This window comes from Panthera leo, chromosome B1 (assembly GCF_018350215.1).
Source record: "Panthera leo isolate Ple1 chromosome B1, P.leo_Ple1_pat1.1, whole genome shotgun sequence".
In the NCBI taxonomy this organism is placed as follows: domain Eukaryota; kingdom Metazoa; phylum Chordata; class Mammalia; order Carnivora; family Felidae; genus Panthera; species Panthera leo.
In genome coordinates this window covers 3,308,065-3,329,542 of record NC_056682.1, presented here as the reverse complement: position 1 = coordinate 3,329,542, position 21,478 = coordinate 3,308,065, and the positions used below count along the sequence as shown (strand labels likewise).

Genomic DNA, 21,478 nt, shown 5'->3' with positions numbered 1-21,478 from the left:
CATTGGTGTGTTCAGACTCGGTGTGTGCCTGGCACGTTTTGTTATGCACCTGTTGAATGGTTGCTGTGCAACATTTTGTTACACTTAGGACCTTAGAACTTCCTGTTTTCAGATGCAGCTCTGAAGCCCAAACAATTTGTTGTCCAACTTTAGGCTGGATGGATTGCTTTTTTCTAAAACAAGTGGTTTTCTTTCTCCTGTAAGGTGTATTTCTGAAATATCATATCACTGGCTTTCTGAATATAATTAATGTTTGTGATAGTAACATAGATTCTTTACTGAGACATTTTTCTCCCCCTCCCTTTCATTGGGAAAATTTTCGTTTTATTTTGTTTTATTTTGTTTTGTTTTGTTTTATGTTATGTTATTTTATTTTGTTTTGTTTTGTTTTATTTTTATTATTTTATTTTATTGTAATAAAAACACTCATCATGAGGTCCGTCCTCTTAGCCAGTTATAAGTACACATTACTGTCGACTATATGATCAATGTTGTATATTCATCTTACTTAATTAAATAAACCTTCATGCCGGTTAATAGCAGCCCATTCCTCTCGCCCAAGCCCTTAGTAACATCGTTCCTGTCCTTGAGTATTTTTAGAACCTCATAAGTGGCACCACGTAGCATTGGTCTTTCTGTACACTGAGTCGTTTTCTTAACCTGGACTTTTCCAATCCTTGTTTCTTCAGGGTATTTATTCACAAAGAATGACTCCAACTTTGTTTTTGGAGTACACAATTCTTTCTTACACATTTTCTCACCTACACCACAGCATGCAGTCAGGTCGCCTTTGTTACTCTGTTCATTTTAGAGATGAGAAATTAATGTTCATATATTTATTTAGCTGTGAAGTTGTCAGAACAGAAATTTGACCCCAGGTCTTGTGCTGTGTGTCCTGTGCTAAATTACAGGGTTCTGTCTAAGCATGATCTCTCAGGGATTGCTTGAAGTGTAATCTTGTTTGGAGGGCATAATACGCTGACAACACTGTGCTGATATTTTTGTGAAGAAGACTTCCATGAATAATTTGGGTTGTTTTTTCTCTCTCTTTTTTTTAACTGCTTAGGGTTGGTGCAAATGTCCAGTTCTCCTGTGAGGATAATTATGTGCTCCAGGGATCCAAGAGTATAACCTGTCAGAGAGTCACGGAGACACTGGCCGCGTGGAGCGACCATCGGCCCATTTGCCGAGGTAAGGAGCACATGACGGGGATGTCTTCCCACACGCTGGTGTGTTTCGTGAACACGAGTGAAGTCTCGAGCAGCGTTGTGTCCACTGAATACAGACAAAGCAGGACAAGGCAGACGGTGATGCACGTTTTCCTAGTGCGTCATATTTATTTGGAATTTGCCAGGAGGCAAACATTTGCAAGATATTGGCAGTTTTTAAATTTCCGGAACAACAGAAACAAATCTGATCACTCACACAACGCACACACACGCACTTAGTCAGTGTTACCTGCTACTCCTCTCCCTCCCTCCCTCTCTCTCTCTCTGTCTCTCCCACCCCCCCCATATATATATGGAGATAGATAGGCATATAGATGGATACAGACACACAGACACACAAACACACAGAGACACACACAGTTTGCACATTACTCGGTGTTACCTGGTACTCATCTACATATATACACAGTTTACATATTGCTCAGTGTAACCCAGTACTCATCTATATATACACACGTTTTGTGTATTACTTGGTGTTACCCAGTACTCGTCTACATATATATACACACACTTTGCATATTACTTGGTGTTTCCTGGTACTCCTCTGTGTATACACACAGTTTGCATATTATTTGCTGTTACCCGGTACTCGTCTGCATATATATACACACAGTTTGCGTATTACTCAGTGTTACCCAGTACTCATCTATATATACACACACACTTTGCATATTACTTGGTGTGACCAGGTACTCATCTATCTATACACACAGTTTGCATAGTACTCGGCGTTACCCGGTACTTCTCTCTCTATATATACACACAGTTTGCATATTATGAAAATAGGTTACATAACTAGATCCTTTTGCAAGTTTTATGCGCACCCCTGCAAATCTAAAAATATTCTCTGCTCAGTGGCAGTGAGGTTGAATCCTTGGGTTCTGGTATCAGTGATAAAGGGACTTTAGTAGTGTGCTCCCAGGTTAATCTGTCACTGATGAACTATCTTAAGCTAATCTGTGCCATAGCAGAACATAATGCTGCACATCATCATTATCTTCTTCAAAGATGTCAAAACAAGATTTTGTCACTTCTAAGAAGTATGTGAACAGTCTTACCACAATTCTACAATCCATAGCGAAATCAGCAGAAAACTGCTTGGGTTGTTTTAATATGGAAAATTAATAAACTCCAAAGAGAAACCAAGGTTTTGTTTTGGTTTTGATTTTTGCATTTTGGCCATAAACTAATGTATGCAAATTGCTACATTTTAAAGAAGGGAAAAACGCAGAGTTGACCAAGGAATAAGAAGGGAAGTTTTAGGGGCGCCTGGGTGGCTCAGTCAGTTAAGCTTTTGACTTTGGCTCATGTCATGATCTCGCAGTTTGTCAGTTCGAGCCCCGTGTCGGGCTCTGTGCTGACGGCTCCGAGCCTGGAGCCTGCTTCGGATTCTGTGTCCCCCGCCCCTCTCTCTGCCCCTCCCCTGCTCACGCTCTGTCTCTCTCTATCTCTCACAACTAAATAAACATTAAGATAATTTTTAAAAAGGGAAGTTTTATACAAGAGAATATCTTATCCCTCCTTATAGCCTTTTTGAGGTGAAGAGAGTCATCATTTCTTTTCTAAATTTAAGCAACACCAGTGACATCCTGTGACGTGAACTGGTTACCAAATACACTGCTAGCTTTATCTAAGACCGCCAACTTTGCAAGATGGCCTGTACTGTACCCTTGCCTGCAGCCATTCGAGGCACTTGAACCTGTGGACGGTAGAGTGCTGGGGCATCGAGCTGCACCCTGGGAGAGAGAGCCTGTGTGCACTGGCTGCCAGCGCTTTCAGGGGGTTCTTTCCTCTGAGTCGGACACGCTTCTTGGAGAAGCCCCAATCTCTGGTCAAGGAAACGCGAACTCTCTGCCCTCCTGCTCTTTGTCACAGACTACTTCGTACATCTAATACCTAACAGACAGCAGCAGGCTTTCCGAGGAATTATAGCAAAAGCCTGCCCCTAGCAAGTGATGGTGATGTCTAATACTCCCAGTAATAAATGAGGACTAATTCACAGGTATTATTTTAGCTTCCCTTAGGGGGAAAAATGCGTTTATTCTTTCATATTTTTCTTGTTCTTTTGTACCAGAAATATATGTCATTATTTTAAACCCCAAACTAGGCAAAACTAGGAAAGATGCATCCATTTTAAATTGATATTTTAGAGTAAATTAAGGAAATATGTGTGTAGGACATTATTTGACTCATTAAATCCATAACTTTTTTTTGGGGGGGGGGCCTGAATCTCATCCTAAGCTCAAAACACTCTCTCAGGCTCCCGACACCCACTTGTAACCTGACTTGTATCACAGCCTCTGAGGTGCTCATCTGTCATCCAGGCTGTGGGTCAGGTACCTTCTCCATCTTCCACCTCTGAGCGCTCACACTTTGAGGTCATTGGACGGGGAGCCTTCCAGCTCCCTGTTCCCACAGATTCTCGTGCCTCACCGAACGCTGTTTTACCAGGGAAGGGCTCTTGCACAGGACCTCTGTTTGGCACATAGTTCCCCTGACTTGTTCTTTGCGAGAGACCCCTCCCCCTCTGATGCCCGCCTCTCTCCTACCCAGAAGCAAAGGGTGATCAGCTCTCTCGCTCTTCCCTCCCAGTTGGTGATTCCGGCAGTTGGCTTAAACCAGACAGCCCTTCGTTTTCAGGGAGTGATTCTGTAGTTCTTGTCCAATTACGTTTAACTTTCTGAAGTAATGAGCTATCGTCGCTGGGAGTAATTCTTTTTTATTTTATATTATGTATTCTTAAGCATTTCTTAATGTTTATCTATTTGTGTTGAGAAAGAGCAAGAGAGTGCCAGCAGGGAAGGGACAGACGGAGAGAGAGGATTTCAAGCAGGCTCCGCGCTGGCCGGGCTCGATACCACGAATCTTGAGATCATGACCCGAGCTGAATTATAAGAGTCTGATGTTTGAACTGAGCCACACAGGAGCCTCCACTGGAAATGATTCTTAGGAAGACACTTCCGTGAAGGATGTATAGATCAAGTCTGTAGACCTTAACTAGGACACATTGTGTCCGGGGAACAATAACAAATAATATATTTTTAAAGCTTAACGTTTAAAATTTTTTTTAATGTTTATTTATTTTTGAGACAGAGAGAGACCGAGCCTGAACAGGGGAGGGGCAGGGAGAGAGAGAGACACAGAATCTGAAACGGGCTCCAGGCTCCGAGCTGTCAGCACAGAGCCCGACGCGGGGCTCGAGTTCACGGAGCGCGAGATCATGACCTGAGTGGAAGTCGGACGCTTAACCGACTGAGCTACCCAGGCATCCCAAAAAGCTTATGTTTTAAAGAAAACTATATTTTAGTATATTTTGGAGTAGCAAACCATGAAACAATTTAAATAGAAAGGCCTGGGGCGCCTGGGTGGCGCAGTCGGTTAAGCGTCCGACTTCAGCCAGGTCACGATCTCACGGTCCGTGAGTTCGAGCCCCGCGTCAGGCTCTGGGCTGATGGCTCAGAGCCTGGAGCCTGTTTCCGATTCTGTGTCTCCCTCTCTCTCTGTCCCTCCCCCGTTCATGCTCTGTCTCTCTCTGTCCCAAAAAAAAATAAAAAAAATAAACGTTGAAAAAAAAAAAAAAAATTAAAAAAAAAAAAAAGAAAGGCCTGAAATCTTGTAAAGAGGAGAATCTGAGATCTGCTATTTAGAATTAGGGGATAAAGAACAGGTGACAAACATCCAGACCCCAGGGGAGCTTCACCCAGACGGAAATGGGTTTCTGTCTCACGAAGACATCAGGAGTCGGGCAGTGTGGGACCGGTATGGCAGCTCTGTTTTGGGGATGAAAATGTCCTCAAGACTCACCCTGTGAGCCCTGTGGTCGGGCCCTCCCCCTCACGGTTCCAGGCGCTATCCAAATCCCAGGTAGCCAGATCCAGGGGGTTAGAGGAAACAGTGGAGGGAGGCAAAGCAGCTGTAACCTGAGGAAGGTTCCCCGGGAAGCATCACCTGCCTTTCTTCCTGCTCTGTCCCATTGGCCAAATCCCAGCCAAGTGTTCTCACCTGGCTGTGAGACTTCGAAACGTAGTTTTGAGTTTAGGCAGCTAAATATGTAGCAAAAATTTATATTTCCATGGAAGAAAGGGGAAATAGTCATTCAGGGAAATTGCGTTCTCTGCCAAGGGGGGTGTTCTTCCTTAAGAGGGAGAGTTAGAATGAGTCACTGAATAGATATGTGTCATAAGTTCATGGTTTTTACGTGTTTGTTTGCTTGTTTTGTTTTGTTTCGTTTCGTTTCGTTTTGATGTGGCTTTTCTGTGTCACCTGCAGCTTTCTGTGAGTGAGAGGGCAAATGAGGAGGCAATCATTCAGCCTTCTCTCACACCCTCTGGCATTTCCATACAGTGCCGAGTTGTAGCTGTAAGCAATAAGGATGAAAACAGGTGGGACTGTGTGTAGAGGAACATCCCAGTTTCTGGACTGGAAACGGCTGGCTTATCTGTGAGCATCATGGTGAAGTAAGGAACCTGTGCATTCCTTCTTGACCCTGTACTCCCCTCCTAGCCTCATACCCCTCTAACAAGAGGAAAGCCTCTTTGCTCAAAGCCAGCAGGCACATCCATTCTTCTAGTCTGGAAAAAAACAGTCTTGCACAACATCAAGCGGTCCCCAGGTAGCATGACCTGGTCAGTGGCTCACACAGCTGTGGGCCAAACACATTAGTGCATCTGTAGGTTGGTCCTATAGAACATTGTTTGGAGGAATTCTCTATCCGTGCTCTCTACTAGAAATATATGCCATGTATGTACTTCAAGATATCTAGTAGCCAGATTGAAAGCCAGTAAAAAAGCAGCCGTGAAACAGGTGGAATTAAATTTAATAACATTTTATTTAATACAACTGCCCCGAATATTATCATCTTAACACATAGTCAATATAAAGATTATGAGAAGATTATTTACCTTCTTTCTCTCTCTCTCTCTCTTTCTCTCTTTTTTTTTTTTTTTTTTTGTACTATGACTTGGAAATTCAGGTGTATTTTATACTTATAGCACATCTCAGCTCAGACTAGCCGCGTCTCACCTGCTCAGTAGTCACATGTGGCCAGTGCCCAGTGTGGACATCTCAAGTCTAGATACTTCACTCGGCCATGGGCCTAGCTTTTCTCCCAACTGTGGGATGCAGTCAACACCCTCATAGATGTGAAGGGAAGAAATGAGTTCACAGAGTCATACACTGTCCCAGGTGGCATCCCTTGCTGTAGAATATACTTTCTTCCATTAATTTGTATGTTTTGGGGTGCCTGGTGGCTCAGTCAGTTAAGCATCTGACTTTTGATCTCGGCTCAGGTCACATCATGGTTCATGAGAGTCAGGCTTTGCACTGACAGAGCAGAGCCTGCTTGAGATTCTCTCTCCCTTGCTGTCTGCCTGCCCCCGATTCATGCTCTCTCTCACATGCATGCACTCTCTCTCTCAAAATAAATAAACATTTAAAAAGTGTTGTAAGTTTCTCAGGTTGGAAGTATTTAGGAACCCTGAGTCTTTTAGTCTATTAGCATTCCCTCCTTTAAATAGTGCCTCTACCTGCTTCTCCTGACAGGTTCATCAATTGCAGAAGAGCTGAAAAAAAAATGAAGTGGAGATTTAAAAAAATAATAATAAAGTTGAGATTTTATGACAATTTCTGTAAAAAGATAGCTTGAGATATCTAAACTGTAGGGGGGAATGGTTACCATGAAACTTAATGGTATTTCAAATGCTACCCAAAACGGACTGTTGGTACTTAGCTGTTGATGGGTCCCAAACGCCTAGAGCAGTTTTCTGAATTCATTTTCCCATCTGCACGATCACCATAATAAATAATATGTAAGAAGAGAACATCATGGTTTGGGTTTTCCTGACTCATTCTGAGGCTTTAAAGGAGCTCTTACATGGATCATCTCGGCCAGGATATTCTAAATTCAACCGTCTATCAAACACAGTAAACCGCCCCTGGTCTGAGCTTTGCACGCATTATGAGATTTCAGATCGGTGAATTAAGGACTGGTTCTCAAGGTTCTCATCTTCACGAAGGGTCTCTAACTCTTAAGTAATTATCGTGCCTTCTCTACAGAAAGAATACCTGATGGAAGTGTTTGATAAATTGCAGTGAGTCAGAAACGATCTTTCACATCTGGACACTGGTATCGTTAGCCAGTGCTTACATTAGCTAATTAGCTTTGAGGATGGGGGGAACATTACCTTTTCCTCCTATTACCAAGTAGACAAATGGTCATCACAGCTTGGTGATTATGCAAGTGATTTTGTTTGAAATGATGCTTACTTCATTCACTTCATGCTTACTTCATATGAAAACAACTATTACGATTTTTCACAGGGTAAAATCTTACGAACTATTTAAAACTATGTAAAGTATCTTTGGCAGTAGATTTTTAAAGTAAGCAAACAAACAAACTAAGGAAGAAGACATAATTTTAGTTTTTAAGTAAAACGTTTCAGCTGGCATTTCATTCTGTCAACATTTACTGGGGCTTAGCAGAGAGAACTTCCTTTAATGTTAATGCACTCTGATCTGTGGAATTAATATTTTTAGTTGCTCAATGAGTTGAAAGAGCACAAAAGGAAAGTGAAGTATTATTTGCATTTGTAACTGTGGTTACATGGAACCATTTAGAGCCACCAGGGGTCATTGAATAAAGCTCTTACCTTGGGACTCTAGATTAGGTTAGCTAAGAATTACCTTCAACTTATTAAGTTGTCATTTACCAAGAACTTTTTATAGTTTATTCTTTATTACCCATATTTTCTGTCCATGCAGAAATGACCTTGTAAATAGTAGTCAAAAGGCCACTTACCTGACCGAGGACTCTTTATTCTACTGGATTAAATTTTAAGTCAATTTTAAGATTATATTTTGTATACTGATTGTTATACCAGGTAGCTGTGATCTCTAGATTTAAAGAGACATAACAGACTTCTGACTTTTAATTTAATTCCAGTGAATTAGGAAAAATTTATCCTGTTGCTTCTAGAATTCCAAAGTTGTAAACTTCCTAGCTGAAGACCACTTGGGTGAAAAATACATTTTTCTCTCTTTTTTAATTAGGTTATTGGAAATAATAAAACTGCATTTTTATATTACTCTCAAATTCTGTTGACATAAAATGACTTGAATGCTAATGTTAATTTGGTGCTAATCATGTTCCTAGAACATGATACGGACGTTTCTGACATAGCTTCCTCTCATGTATTGTCCTTCTACCTGGGACACTTGCCCCCAGGTGTCCACGTGGCTGTCCGACCTTCACCTTTGTTCAACTGTCATCTCTTCCAAAATCCTTCCATGACCACCATCTTCCCGAGGAAGTCCTTTCATGATACACCTCGAACCCTTGCTCAGACCTTTCTAGAAAGCTTCTGTGTCCTCCACACATTAGATTAGGTGGCCTGTGTTTATGTGTTAATTTCCCGTGGAAGACAAGGATCTTGGTGTTGTTGTCTCTGCAGAAGCATCCGTGCCTAACACCTTGCCCAGCTCACGATAAGCGTGCTTCGTGTATTTCTGTTATACATAGTCTGTGACGTGCTAAGTGCCTTCCTTGCTCTCCTCCTTCAATCCTTACAGCAATCACAGATGAAGTTATGATTAGTATACTCATTGAACAAACGGAGGGTGTGAAACGAGTTAAATCAAGATTCGATGTCCAGTCACTGCATTAACTAGTCTTGGAACTCAGCTGCAATTAAGAAAAGTGACTCTTAACCTCTACAACACACTTTTTTCCACTTTGGTTGACAATCTGGATGAAACATGAATGCTGTGATGGATCAGAATGCTTTCTCCTAAAGACGTACAAGAAACAGACTATCAAATATGTTATTAAATTGTTTGAAACATTCTTCAGATGTGAGTCCAGGTAGCCTCTTAATTTAAATGTAGTCAACTAGAATATTCCTCTCCAATTAATGTGATTAATTAAATAGTTACTATAGAACAATACAGATTCCTGGAACTGAATTTACACAGACAGACACATGATTACTTCATATTACATAAGACAGATTACGTGAAATGAATATGTTTTGTACTTAATATTCATTGATTAAATAGATAAATGGCATATATTTGCTTTCAAAATCAGTTTTTTTCTCCCTATCTACTTTCCGTTTTGATACATTTTCAACTACCATTTTGTGAATTCTTATTTAATTTTAAAAACGTAAAACATGTAAGTAAAATTTGAGCTCACAAGTTTAGAATACTGCCACGGGTAATACTAGCTGTACGTTAGGTCACGGTTATTACCAAAGACCACTTATTAAACATTATTGATCATTTAAGTGTGTATTACTTTATATTGGATGTTGTATTTCCAGGAAGATCTTGACAAGGGAGAGCACTTAGCAGGAGTAGGAAGGGGGTATTCAACTCTGATTTATAGAAACACGCACGTATACATTTCCGTTATGGGAATATATTTAAATGTTGCTATAAAACCTGCTTGACATGACTGTAGTGTCATTACTTAATTACGTTGGCCAATTAAATACTTTGTTGACTAATTGAATGCCTGTTCGGTACAGAAGCAGCTGTTGGAGGAAGACCTCCCCCCCACCCCAAGGACACTGTGCAATTGCTTACTCATAATTAGATCAGGTTTGCTAAGCTAGCAGGTTTGTGCTTGTCCGAGAAGGTCCGCGGCCCATGCGTGGGGTGCAGTGAGGAACCAGCAAAGAGTCCGAGGTGGAAAGAGACAGGCAAGGCTACAGACCTTCAGGGCTCCAGCCTTCCGTGTCAGATAATAGCATGGCTTTATGAATCTCCACAGCAGTGGTTGAGTTCCTATTCAGTCATAGCACAGAAGCCGCCAGAAAAGCAGCACAGGTGCACTTTGCAGACACAGTGCCGCCAACCCGTTCCTCTCGAAGGCTCTGTGTGCACTGCCAGCTCCCTCGGCTCCCGTTCTCCCTTCCTGCCCCGCAGGCTGGCCCCTCCTGCGTGTTCTTCCCGAACCTGACCTCGGGTGGGTGGCCAGGGCCAGACACGCACTGACTGACTGTCCTCGTGGCTCTGTGCCGAATGATGCTCAACTGTCAGACGCATGTCAGTGGAGCTCTTAGTCCTGGTACCTCTCTCGTCCCTCGGGCTGCCCTGTGTTCCTTAGCTCTTCTCGTTCTTCCCCAAGATTAGGTTTCTAACAGAAATTAGAGATGCGGCGGATATGAAGGAAAGTCGCGTTCAGATGCTTGAGGCTGATGAGGAGGAAGATGTGGAATGTGGCACAGCTGGCGGGGAGGCTTTGCTCTAAAATTCAGGGTTTTAGGTGCTCCTGGGGGGCTCTGACTCTCGGTTTCGGCTCGGGTCATGATCTCACAGTTTGTGAGTTGAGGCCCTGTGTCGGGCTCTGTGCTGACAGCTCAGAGCCTGTTTGGGATTCTCTCTCTCTGTCTGCCCCTCCCCTGCTCGCTTACTCTCTCTCTCTCTCAAAATAAGTAAACGAACAAACAAACTTAAAATCTAGGGATCTGGCCGTTTCCTATAAGCCTGCCCCAGAACCACAGAACGGAAAGGATGCCCCAGGTGACAAACTCTGCCTGCGGGAAATTCAGAAGATCACATCCAGACCGCACGGCAAACACCACAAGTGTCTGGATAATAAGAGCCAGAAATCACGGCAGCTCAGAACACATTAGTATTATTCTGTGAAGATTCTGCACGTAAATGGTTGAGCTTCGAGTGGTCGCCAGTAGAAAATCTGGGGTTATCTGGGATTTGTAGAAGAATGTTGATACAGAAAGCAGCACCCAGTGACGCCTCATTGGTGTGAAGATGGTGGTATCATCGCTTGGTGAAGAAGCTGATGATAAGGAGGGGGAAGAGTTAGAAGAGCAAAGACTGAGGTCCTGACTAAAGTTTTTAACGGTTTCCAAAGGAGAGGATTATAATTAAATAATTATAACTAGATGGTATTATTTAAGGTCATTACACTTGTTTAAAAACTACAGCAAGTATTCGGGAGGGGGGGGATTATCAAATGCTAGGAATTGTTCTAATTATTAAAATAATATGGTGGTTAAAACAGAGAAAAATCCCTGTCCCGAATCGTCCATGTATGTCTTTTCTGCTGATTATGTTAATGGCTTGATTGAAAGAATGGGTAAAAAAATAGTTAAAAGTAATGGATTAGAAAAATGTATTGCAAAAATAGAGATATATTTCTATGACAAAAAGAAAAAAAAATTTTTTTGTGAATTAATTTGACAATTTCTGATGAAAAAGATCTCCAAAGAGACGGGATTCATAACTCACTCTATGTGAAACACAGTCCTAAATAGGCATGAAAATGTGAGAAATGTACTGCTTTCTTATAAATATTTTGCTAATAGTTATCTCACTAAAATATATAATCACTAAAAGTCCTATTTCCCCCAGCAACGGGTAAGATGAATTGCACGGAGAGCTGCTAGGCAATTTGAATAAGTCAAGTTAAGGGTCAAGCTTCAAAGCAGACACGTGGGACATAAGGCCATTGATGGAATGTCAGATTTGGTGAACTTTCCAGCAGAGTGACAGCTGGGGCTAATGACTGGATGGGCGCAAATTGTCGGTGGGAATGTAGCAATTAGTCCCCGACTGCACTCCCTCACTCTTCTGATGTTTTTCTGAAGTTTGATATACTTAGAATGGCACTTTGGCAATATTAATTCAAAAGTAAGTCAAAAAATATTTATCGTGCAATGTGACGTTATGCTCATAGCAGCTTTTCAGTGTGAAACTTAACAAAGAACGAGCCTGTAACCCAAAGGCATTGTAAATCGAAATGTATTGATGATAACTTTTCTTCTAAGATTTTCTCATGAATACTGCTTACAGGGCGCTTTAGGAAACTTTCGCATCTGAAGCTCACGGTCCTTTCTGAGAACATGTTCCTAAAAATAGATTCTGTTGTGTATAGAGGTGGGTGTGTTTGTGTGCAGTTAGCTCTCCATTGGAGGACCTACTGGATTTTGAAAACCAGATCATCTTTTATGGGTCTTTTTTTAAGAAATCTTGTCCATTTTCAGAGTTCATGCCAGTATTTTAAACATCGATTTCCCTGTGTTTTTGTTAGTCACCGTATAGTAGACTAATTCCTAGCTAATTATTTTCATAGTAAGTATTGAACGACTGAAGAGTTGTCTACTCTCACCACATTTTTATATGTCAGCAAGTATAGACACTGGCTGTGGTGCTGATGATAAGGGAAGGATGCCCTCCCAAGGTCAAGAAATTCACGGCCTTGTAGGACAGATAGATCTGTAAACGAATCATTACAAGAAAGAACTATTATTGGGAATAGGTATGAATTTTGCTATTGTTACGTCCATATAAATGGACAAGGAGTATAATATTCCTGGGGGCAGTTAGTAACAGCTCAGTTGCATGGTTTCCCCTGACTTGTCCACTGTAAGATGGCCCTTGGAAGTCAGAATCCTGCCCAGTTGATTCTGTGACTGTGTCTCCCAGAATAATGCCGGATCTGGAGTGGGTGCTCAGCCAAGAAAAAGAACAAAGGCAAGACGGGTCATGATTAGGATTAATCTTTTATTGGGTGACAGTTTAATTGGTTTGTGTGATATGAAACCTTAGGAAAATGAACTCGCGCTTCTCTTACATTATTTCTTGTGAAATTAGTTTCTCTGCTCTTTTTTGCAAACCCAGTTTAAATTACTTTTTTAATGTTTACTTCTTTTTAAGAGATGATGGGGGTAGAGGCAGAGAGAGAGGAACAGAGGATCTGAAGTGGGCTCCGAGCTGGTACCAGTGAGCCTGATGTGGGACTCAGACTCATGTGAGATCATGACGTGAGCCGAATTTGGACGCTCAACCGACTGAGCCACCCAGGCGACGCCCCCGGCCCCCCCCCCCCCCAGTTTATATTATTATGTTAGGACTGGATTGCATTTCAAGTCCACATTTGATTTCTAAAAATTACGTGCCAATTTTTTTTTTAAAAACTCCTTTCTTAAAATAGAAGTCAGTTGAAATAGATATATTTTTAAAATTTTTAATGTTTATTTATTTGAGAGAGAGAGAGAATGAACATGAGTAGGACTGGGGTAGAGACAGAGGGAGAAGGAGAACACGGAAGAGGGGCAGAGAGAGAGGGAGAGAGAGAATCCCAAGCAGGCTCCACGCTGTCAGCCCAATGCAGGGCTCAAACTCACAAACTGTGAGATCATGACCTGAGCCAAAATCAGGAGTCAGACGCTTCACTAACTGAGTCCATCCAGGCAACCCCTGAAATAGTTTTTTATATTAAAACCTCAGTAATATCTGTTAGGTTATGTCATTTCTGTAGTTTGCTGGGTGGGTCTTTCAACGTAAGGTCATTTCTTTCCCCTTCTAGAGCCACCATTTCTATTTTCTTTCTTTAAATTGTCAACTACATTTTAATCTCCTGCTTGCCCTGTGCTGTAAGGAAATTTGTATAGTTGATTGTAGAGTAGACTCCAAAGCTTGGAAGAGACTTTGGAGATGACCTGTGGTACCATCCGTGTTTAGAGTGGAAAGGACGAAGTTGTCATACCGCGTGGGGTGTGGTGGGGCGGCAGGGAGGGTCTCTGGAGCTCCCCTGCACTGCACTTTCCCCTCTATCTTACTGTGTCTGTGTGCAGCCAGAGGTATGTACAGACCTCCTCTGAGTCAGACTGGGATTTGGGTGGGCTGATTTGATCTGATTTGGCATCATCCATGGCGATATCAGCGACAAGGTCACTCTTGTAACTCGTGAATGGTAACGCCTTGGAAAATTTAATAAAGAGCTCGGGTTGGACGTTGCCGAAGTCAGACAAGGGTCCCCATGGCTGAGTACACTGCACTTGCCCACTTGAGTTCTTGAACCGCTTTTTATCATAATCAGTGAATAACTAATCTGATGTTTCATGTGCCTAGTTTGTCTTCACCACACAGATAAAATGCTGAAGAAAGTAACACCATGTCTGTGTATTTCTAGCTAGAACATGTGGATCAAATCTGCGTGGACCCAGCGGCATCATCACCTCCCCTAATTACCCGGTTCAGTATGAAGACAACGCTCACTGTGTGTGGGTCATTACCACAACTGACCCGGACAAGGTAAGGCCTCCCCCGCCCCCTCAGTGTCGCCGATGCTGTCAGTGCTCTGACTCGGACAGTGTTCAAGATCCACAGCCCTGTGAATGTGGGGTGCCCTTACACTTTGCTGTTTGAATAGAAAGGCTCACGTTGCCTCCTGAGTACATATATCCACAGTTAGTGGGAAAAAGTCTAGGACTCAAATAGAAGGGGAGTTTTCCTCATTTGGTTGCCTCCTCCTGGTTCTGAAGGTTGGCCTATGTTCTCCACCTCCCACCCCAGTTTTGTTGAGATATAATTGACATATAACATTAGGGTGTATAATATAGTCATTCGATATATGTATATTTGGCAAAACAGTTAACATTCATCATCTCACATAGTTACCAATTTATTTTCTAGTGGTAAGAACTTTTAAGACCTATTCTCTTAGCAACTCTCAAGGATACCGTACAGTCACTCTGAATGTAATGGAATATGCTGGAATCAAGAATGGCTTTAGGCGGGCATGGTGAAGCCCTTACCAGAATGAGGGTGTGGTCCAGCCCCCCTTCCGGCACCCCCCGCCCCACCAGGGGCACCTACCCTACGTCTGCGGTTCCTGCACCGTTGTTAATAACGACCTTCTTTTATTCTCCAGATCGGTCCAGTTTGGAATAATATAAATATATAAATTCTCCCTACCTTGGATCAGGGAAAGGGCCTCAGGAACCAGTTTTTTGTTTTGTTTTTTTTTTTTTTTCTTATGGGAAGAGATAATGAGTTTGGTTTTGGGCATAATGAGAGTGAGGTGCCTGCTGTATTTCATTCAAGCGGATATGACTGATAGCAGCAAATGTGGAATTCACAAGTGCGTTTTCTGCTGCCGAGATCTGGGATATGCATGATGTCATGTGGGGAAGCCAATAGAGACAAAGAGAGTCATGCTGATGGCGTATTTTTCTCTGGTGTCAGTGGGAGGGGGACTGGGCCTCCGCTGTAAGGAGTGAGAGGAGTTTTGCAGTTCTGAGTGTCAGGCGAAGAGCTGTAAAGTGTGGAAGTCCTTTGTATGGAAGGAGCAGGAGAGCCCTGCTGTGGTGATAGGTCAGGCAGCGGCTGCAAGGTGAATCTTCAGTAAATCTGAGTAACGCCCGTACGGTATTCCAAAATTCATTTAATTCCAGATTGCATATAAATAATCATGAATATTTTTTATACTACAGGTGCACCTATATATCTGAGTTTCTTTCTTTCCCTCACATACTAGAATAACTGAAATCTCTATCTAGAAGGAAGCTTAGACTTCCTATTGTCTGTACCCTTCACCCCACAGACAAGAAACCGAGATCCGGGGAATGTAAACTACTTGTTAAAGGTATCCCAGCTATTTTGCTCCTACGGAAGGAGGAGAACATGTGTCTTACTGCACTGTGAGGGCACTTCATTAGCTCTCTTCGTTAGAAGACTCATTTATTTCTGCAGCTACGTGTTCCATTATCACTGTGAGGGGTGCCACGAGGAAACGAAATAATAGGTTATTCAGTGTGTCAATAGGATGTTTGGGGCTGTAGGTATGAGAAAAAGTGTTCAAGAAACATTATTTCACCTAACAAAAGGGGAGAGCCGGTGAGAGTCCAGATTTAATTCAGGAGCTCAGGAACATCGTTGAGGATTTATGTGTCTCCCCTCTTTTCTGCTCCACCATCCAGGGCAGTAATGATGCCTGCCCCGCCTCAGGTCACAAGATGGCTGTGGCGTAGTCATGTTCGCTGAAGAAATGAGCCATGTCTTTCTAAAACATGGAAGGGATTTTCTAGAATGTCCCTAGTGGACTTCCCTTCAGGTTCACCTGAGTCGAATGCCCATGTTCCAGCTCCTAGGGAGCCTGAGGAAAGAACCATCTGGAAGGCAGAAGGCAGGGCTGAGGATTATGGGAAACCAGTTTTGTCTACCACATGTACACGAGCAAAGTGTTGAAGAAAGAGGTTTGGGTTCTCATCAGGTTCATATTTTGTTTATGGCACTTCAGATCCCATTATTTTCCTGTTTTGCCAGACTCCAGCAGGCTCACGTTTGATAAAATGCATGAGGTGTGTTCTTTGAGGATGTTGCAACATGGCCAAACTGCAAAATGATAAATGAAATAACGGACATATGCCATTTGGATTTACATAGTTCTCTCATTTTAGGGGTTTTGCTTTCCCAACTCATCTTTATGTACATTCACATAGATTTTTCTAATGATCTTGTATAAATTTGGTTGACTGTAAACACTCAACAGTTAAATTACATTTCAGGAATCTTGTGTTATATCGCTTCAGTAAATTCTTTGCCTTTCTTCGTTTATTTTGGTGAAATGTTCAGAGAAGAAACAGGACATTCCAGGTTGATGCACTTGTGCACACCAATACTCTTGCTAGAGCACCACTTAGACACCTGAAGGCATCTCAATTAAGCAGAATTACCATCCAAATTAAGAAGCAGTCATTGCCATTAAGTATAATTAGGCTTAATTTGATTCCTTGGGAGACATTCCAAATAAGGGGGTTTCCCGATTAAGCACATGGTGACGAAGATATATTACATATTGAGCATAAGAGAGGAGAATGGTTCTGTAAAGATTCCCAGCCAGACTCTTGCTAGAAGCATTAGAGAGAGTTCTAGATAAGAAGTGTTGGTGTACTCAATCTGTACATTTGACGTGACTTGCAAACCTTTGAGAAATAGAAATAGAATAGAATAGAAATATTCTATTTAGAATAGAAATAGAAAATAGAATAGAAAACAAAAATCAGTTTCTAATGTCACCTAGAGATTAGTTGATAAACTCCTCTTTTGTTGAAACCTTAATCTCCTCTTAATGATTTAGTCTTTCCTGGTCTTATATTTGCTCTCACTGTTATATAACCAAGTGACATGTGTCAATTTATGCAAGGCATTAACATAAAATTGCTTATACAAGATAATTATCATAGGAAGTTCAGTGGCTAGTAGCAATGAATATTATAATTTGTCATATTGTGTAATATCATCTTAAAAAGAATACGAGAAACATATTTATAAATACACACACACACACACACACACATATGTGGACACCTGAGTGACTCAGTCAGTTCAGCATCCAACTTTGGCTTAGGTCATGATCTCATGGTTCATGAGTTCAAGCCCCATGTCGGGCTTTGCTCTGATGGTGTAGAACCTGCCTGGGATTCTCTCTCTCTCTCCCCATCTCTCTCTGCCCCTCCCCTGCTCACACGCTCTCTATAAAAAATAAATAAACACTTTAAAAAATTTAAAAAATATATATATAATTTTCTAAATTATATTAAGGTGATGTATGTTATAATTGAATATATAACATATTAACATATTACCCGCTATATATTAAATAATATATTAACTATAACTAATAATTATAAAACAGTTTAATATACACACACACACACACACATATATATATATATATATATATATATATTTTAGGAGACCCTGTTATGTAATGTGTTCTAGGTAGAAATTAAAAAGAAATTTTCCTCAAGATTCAGTTTAGCGGAGAAGCAGATTTCTAAACAGCCAAGTACAACTGCTCCCGCCATGCTAATCTAGTAAAAATCCAATAAAAATTAATTCAATAAGGAGATATTTATTTAACGTAGATCGTTGTATATGCATTCAACAACTCAGCTTTCTCAGATAAAACTCGTGACAAGTTGTGTGACCAAATTCTTGAGAAAGTCATATATGGTTGATGAGTTACAGATAAGAGGAATTACCAGCAAATGCTCTCAAAAGTTCATCCCTGTGGTTTCCATTGGGAAGGTGAAGGGCAGACAGCTTTCCCTGGAAGCTTTGCACGGACACGGGCGGCATATGTCTGTGTATGCATATGTATACATGTACGTACATACACAGATTTATATCTCAAATGCGCTTCATGGCGACATAATTTCAGTACCTGATTTTAAGTTGATCTCCTTGGAAAGCATTTTGTTACTGTTAAACTCCTTGAGGATTTCAGTGATTGTAAGCATTTGAACTTTGTTCAGGCTTCTAAGACAAAATACCGCAGATGGGGTAGCTTAGAAACAAAGAGTTCCAGAAGCTGACAGTCCGAGATCTGGGTGCCAACATGTGAATACCCTTGTGCGGAACATGGCGTCAGTGTGAAACACCTAGAACACTGTCTGCCCAGTGCTCCGTGCCTCCCCTCCCCCCTCCTTCCCTGTCCTTCCTCCCTCCCCCTCCTCCCTCTCCTCCCCCTCCTCCCTCTCCTCCCCCTCCTCCCTCTCCTCCCCCTCCTCCTCCTCTCCCTCTTCCCCCTCCTCCCTCCTCCCTCCTCCCTGCCTTCCTCCTCATCCTCCTTTTCTTCTTCTCCATTGCTATTATTAATGACTACATTTAAAGAGCTGTAAATCAGACCCTGAAGGACAGGTAAAGGGTTTAAGTTTTGTGCTAATGACAGTGGGTGTCAAGAAACAGAGGAAAAGAATGGCATTGCCATGTATATGTCTCAGGTCACTCTGTCAAGAGTCAGGTGGACACAGTTGAAGGACTCACGATTGGAAGCAGAAGACATCAGGGTTTTGGTGCAATTGTGAAAGATCATATGAGCCTCCATTGGGACAGTGGTGTCAGGATTGGAGAAGAGGAGATGAATATGAGAGGAATTTAGGGACTAGGTAATTAGATACAGCGATTTACACATTTATATCACACCTTCTATTAAATGCACAACTCATACTATCTAAAGAAAAAATAAGAAGTCTTGTTTTAAACTTAATGCTTGTAAGAAAGTACAACTGTGTGTTAGACTTCTTTTCGGGGAGGGAGCATTAACTTTTATTACTCAGATTTTTTTTACATAATGTGAAATAAATTCATACAGACGTAGAAAAGGCATTCATCTGCATTCAAATTATTTCAAAGTTAAGGTAGAATGAAATATTTCACGTAACAGTTTGTGGTGTTTTGAAATGGAGTTTGAATGGATCCAGTTCCATACATTGTATTGACCCATCAGGGATTCCCAGACTGGTGGAGAGACCATGAGACACATGATTATCCGCTGTAATACTGTGCCAGGCGTCCCCGTCGGTTCTGTCACAGACACCTTCCCAGCCCAGAGCCATGATGGGCTCTATTTAATGGCTCCATTCCGTTGTCTTCTGTGTCACTGAGCTCCTGTGGAGAAAGTCACGTGCCGTGCCAGCTTCCCTTCGTGGCACACGAGGTGCCCCCTTAGTTCTTGCTGGCCATCGTCATTAATCTTGATACGGATTCATTGTTCCCTCCTTGTCCCCTCTCCAATATGTTCATCTCTCTGCGGCAGCCCTTTTATCGCCAGCACCGTCCCCATCAGCACTGTTTAATAAGCGTATCCTGTTTAGGAACAGAGTTTGGCTCTTTCCTTCTCGAGTCTCTGTGGGCGCCGTTCCTGGCATCCTTTCTGTCCTGCCACACGGGAGCCTGCCTTCCACGATTGCCGCTAACAGGTTTTTCCGCCACACTGCAACTACTGCCTTGTTAACCGAATTTAGTTATTTTTGTCATCTCTTCTGGGTTCTCCAAAATAAAATAGAAGACGGGTCCATGCTTTTGATTTGCTTGCATTTTAAGTCAAAAATGAATCACACACACACACACACATACACACACACGTATGTGTATAAATACATATACACACATGATGGAGACAGCATTTTTAGAAAGACTGACCTGTTAGTAGTGTGCAGACCACATTAAAAAGTTAAAAAGTAAAACAAAGCAAAAACAAACAAAAAATACTGCAGAGGTGTAGACAGATGATCTACATCTGTTTTACTTGGTGTGAGTGATGGAGATCTAGGCTGGAATAGTGATTGTTTATAGAAATGGAGAAGAACAAAATATCCACGTAACACTACTGTGAGAAAAGTACACAGATTTACCGATTTTTTAAAAATAAAAGTGGCTTTAGTGGAGGAGACTTTAATAATTGTATGTCCAGAATCTGGAAAGGATGAATCTTCATCCTCATGACAGAAAGGTGGAAAAGTTTTTTTGTTTGTTTGTTTCTGCTTTGTTTTCTATGAGTAGTATGGGTGCGCTCGTGTGTGTGTGTTATTGTAAAAAGAGGCAGAAATAAATAGTTTTTTCTCCCACTTAGGTTTATGTGTCTTACACGTAGTCACTGTTTTCCGTCACCTTTTGCCCTTTAATATGTTTTAAGTACTTATTTCCTGCATTAAAACACATTTCCTTTTGCATTTTTCTTCTTTTCAGTGCTTTTCTTATTTAAACACATTAATAATTACACAAGTAGGGAAAGCAATACAAAACTTACCCATTCAGTGTATTTTTGCGCCACACACTCTTGATAATTGGTAAAGAGTGGTCAACAGAGCAGCTACAATCTCTGCTGGCATGGAGGTGCCACTGCAGAAGGAAGAGAGAGGGAAACCACCCAGGAACTAGGTGCAGCCACATAAAGGAGGCACGCGGCAAGCAGTTCCTTGCAGGGATGCGGGACCCATGATGGCACACTGATCTCCGTCAAAGCGCACCTTGAGAGAAAGTTGCTGTTGTCATGAGAACACTCAGAACTAACAGAACTGTCTAGCTAGTTGCTGCTACCATCCTTCCAGCTCATTTCTCTTGTTCTCTGGCCTCTCTGTACTTCCTTTCCTTCTCCCAATCACTTGAAGAGATGTTTAAAATTTGGGGAGGGTCTGTCCCCACACACATGATTGTGGGGTCCTATAGGGCAGTGGAAAGGTGTAAGGAGAACCAGGTATGTTACTCCAAGCCCCAGGTTCCAGCCTTTGCCCGTTTGCTAGCTGTGTGGTTTCAAAAAGACATAAAGTCTCTCTGTCAGTTGCCTCATTTGCAGCATAATCTGAATACTGATAATACTATGTAGACAAGCTAATGGTATTTCTCCGTTTGTCAGATGAATGCACATATATGGGAATACCTCTGAGTTATTAATGTTACTGCTACAATTATAGGATCGCCTCCTAGTCTCTTCTCCATACGTGGAGTTTCTTTGCATTCCATTGCTTGGAGGACTCTGTTCTCTGATGAGAGTGATCAGTCATGTAATCAACTTACCTGAACATAGTACTGCAAGTCCAGATAAGCCCAGGGCATTTCTGGGGCATCCTAATAGCATTTCGCGCAGAGAGATACAGAGAAGATTCGTTCTCTCTTGCTCAGCAGTCTGTTGCCCCTCCTAGAGCCTTTCTCTGAGT

General features: G+C 41.8%; 1 protein-coding gene across 1 annotated transcript in view; it reads left to right on the top strand.

Annotated features, from left to right (window-relative positions):
- The window catches only part of CSMD1 (CUB and Sushi multiple domains 1), a 681,511-nt gene that overhangs the window by 117,192 nt on the left and 542,841 nt on the right, over nucleotides 1–21,478 (top strand). The window contains 2 exon segments of the mRNA XM_042934172.1: nucleotides 1,067–1,191; nucleotides 14,167–14,288. Coding sequence (XP_042790106.1) covers nucleotides 1,067–1,191; nucleotides 14,167–14,288 — 247 coding nt within the window.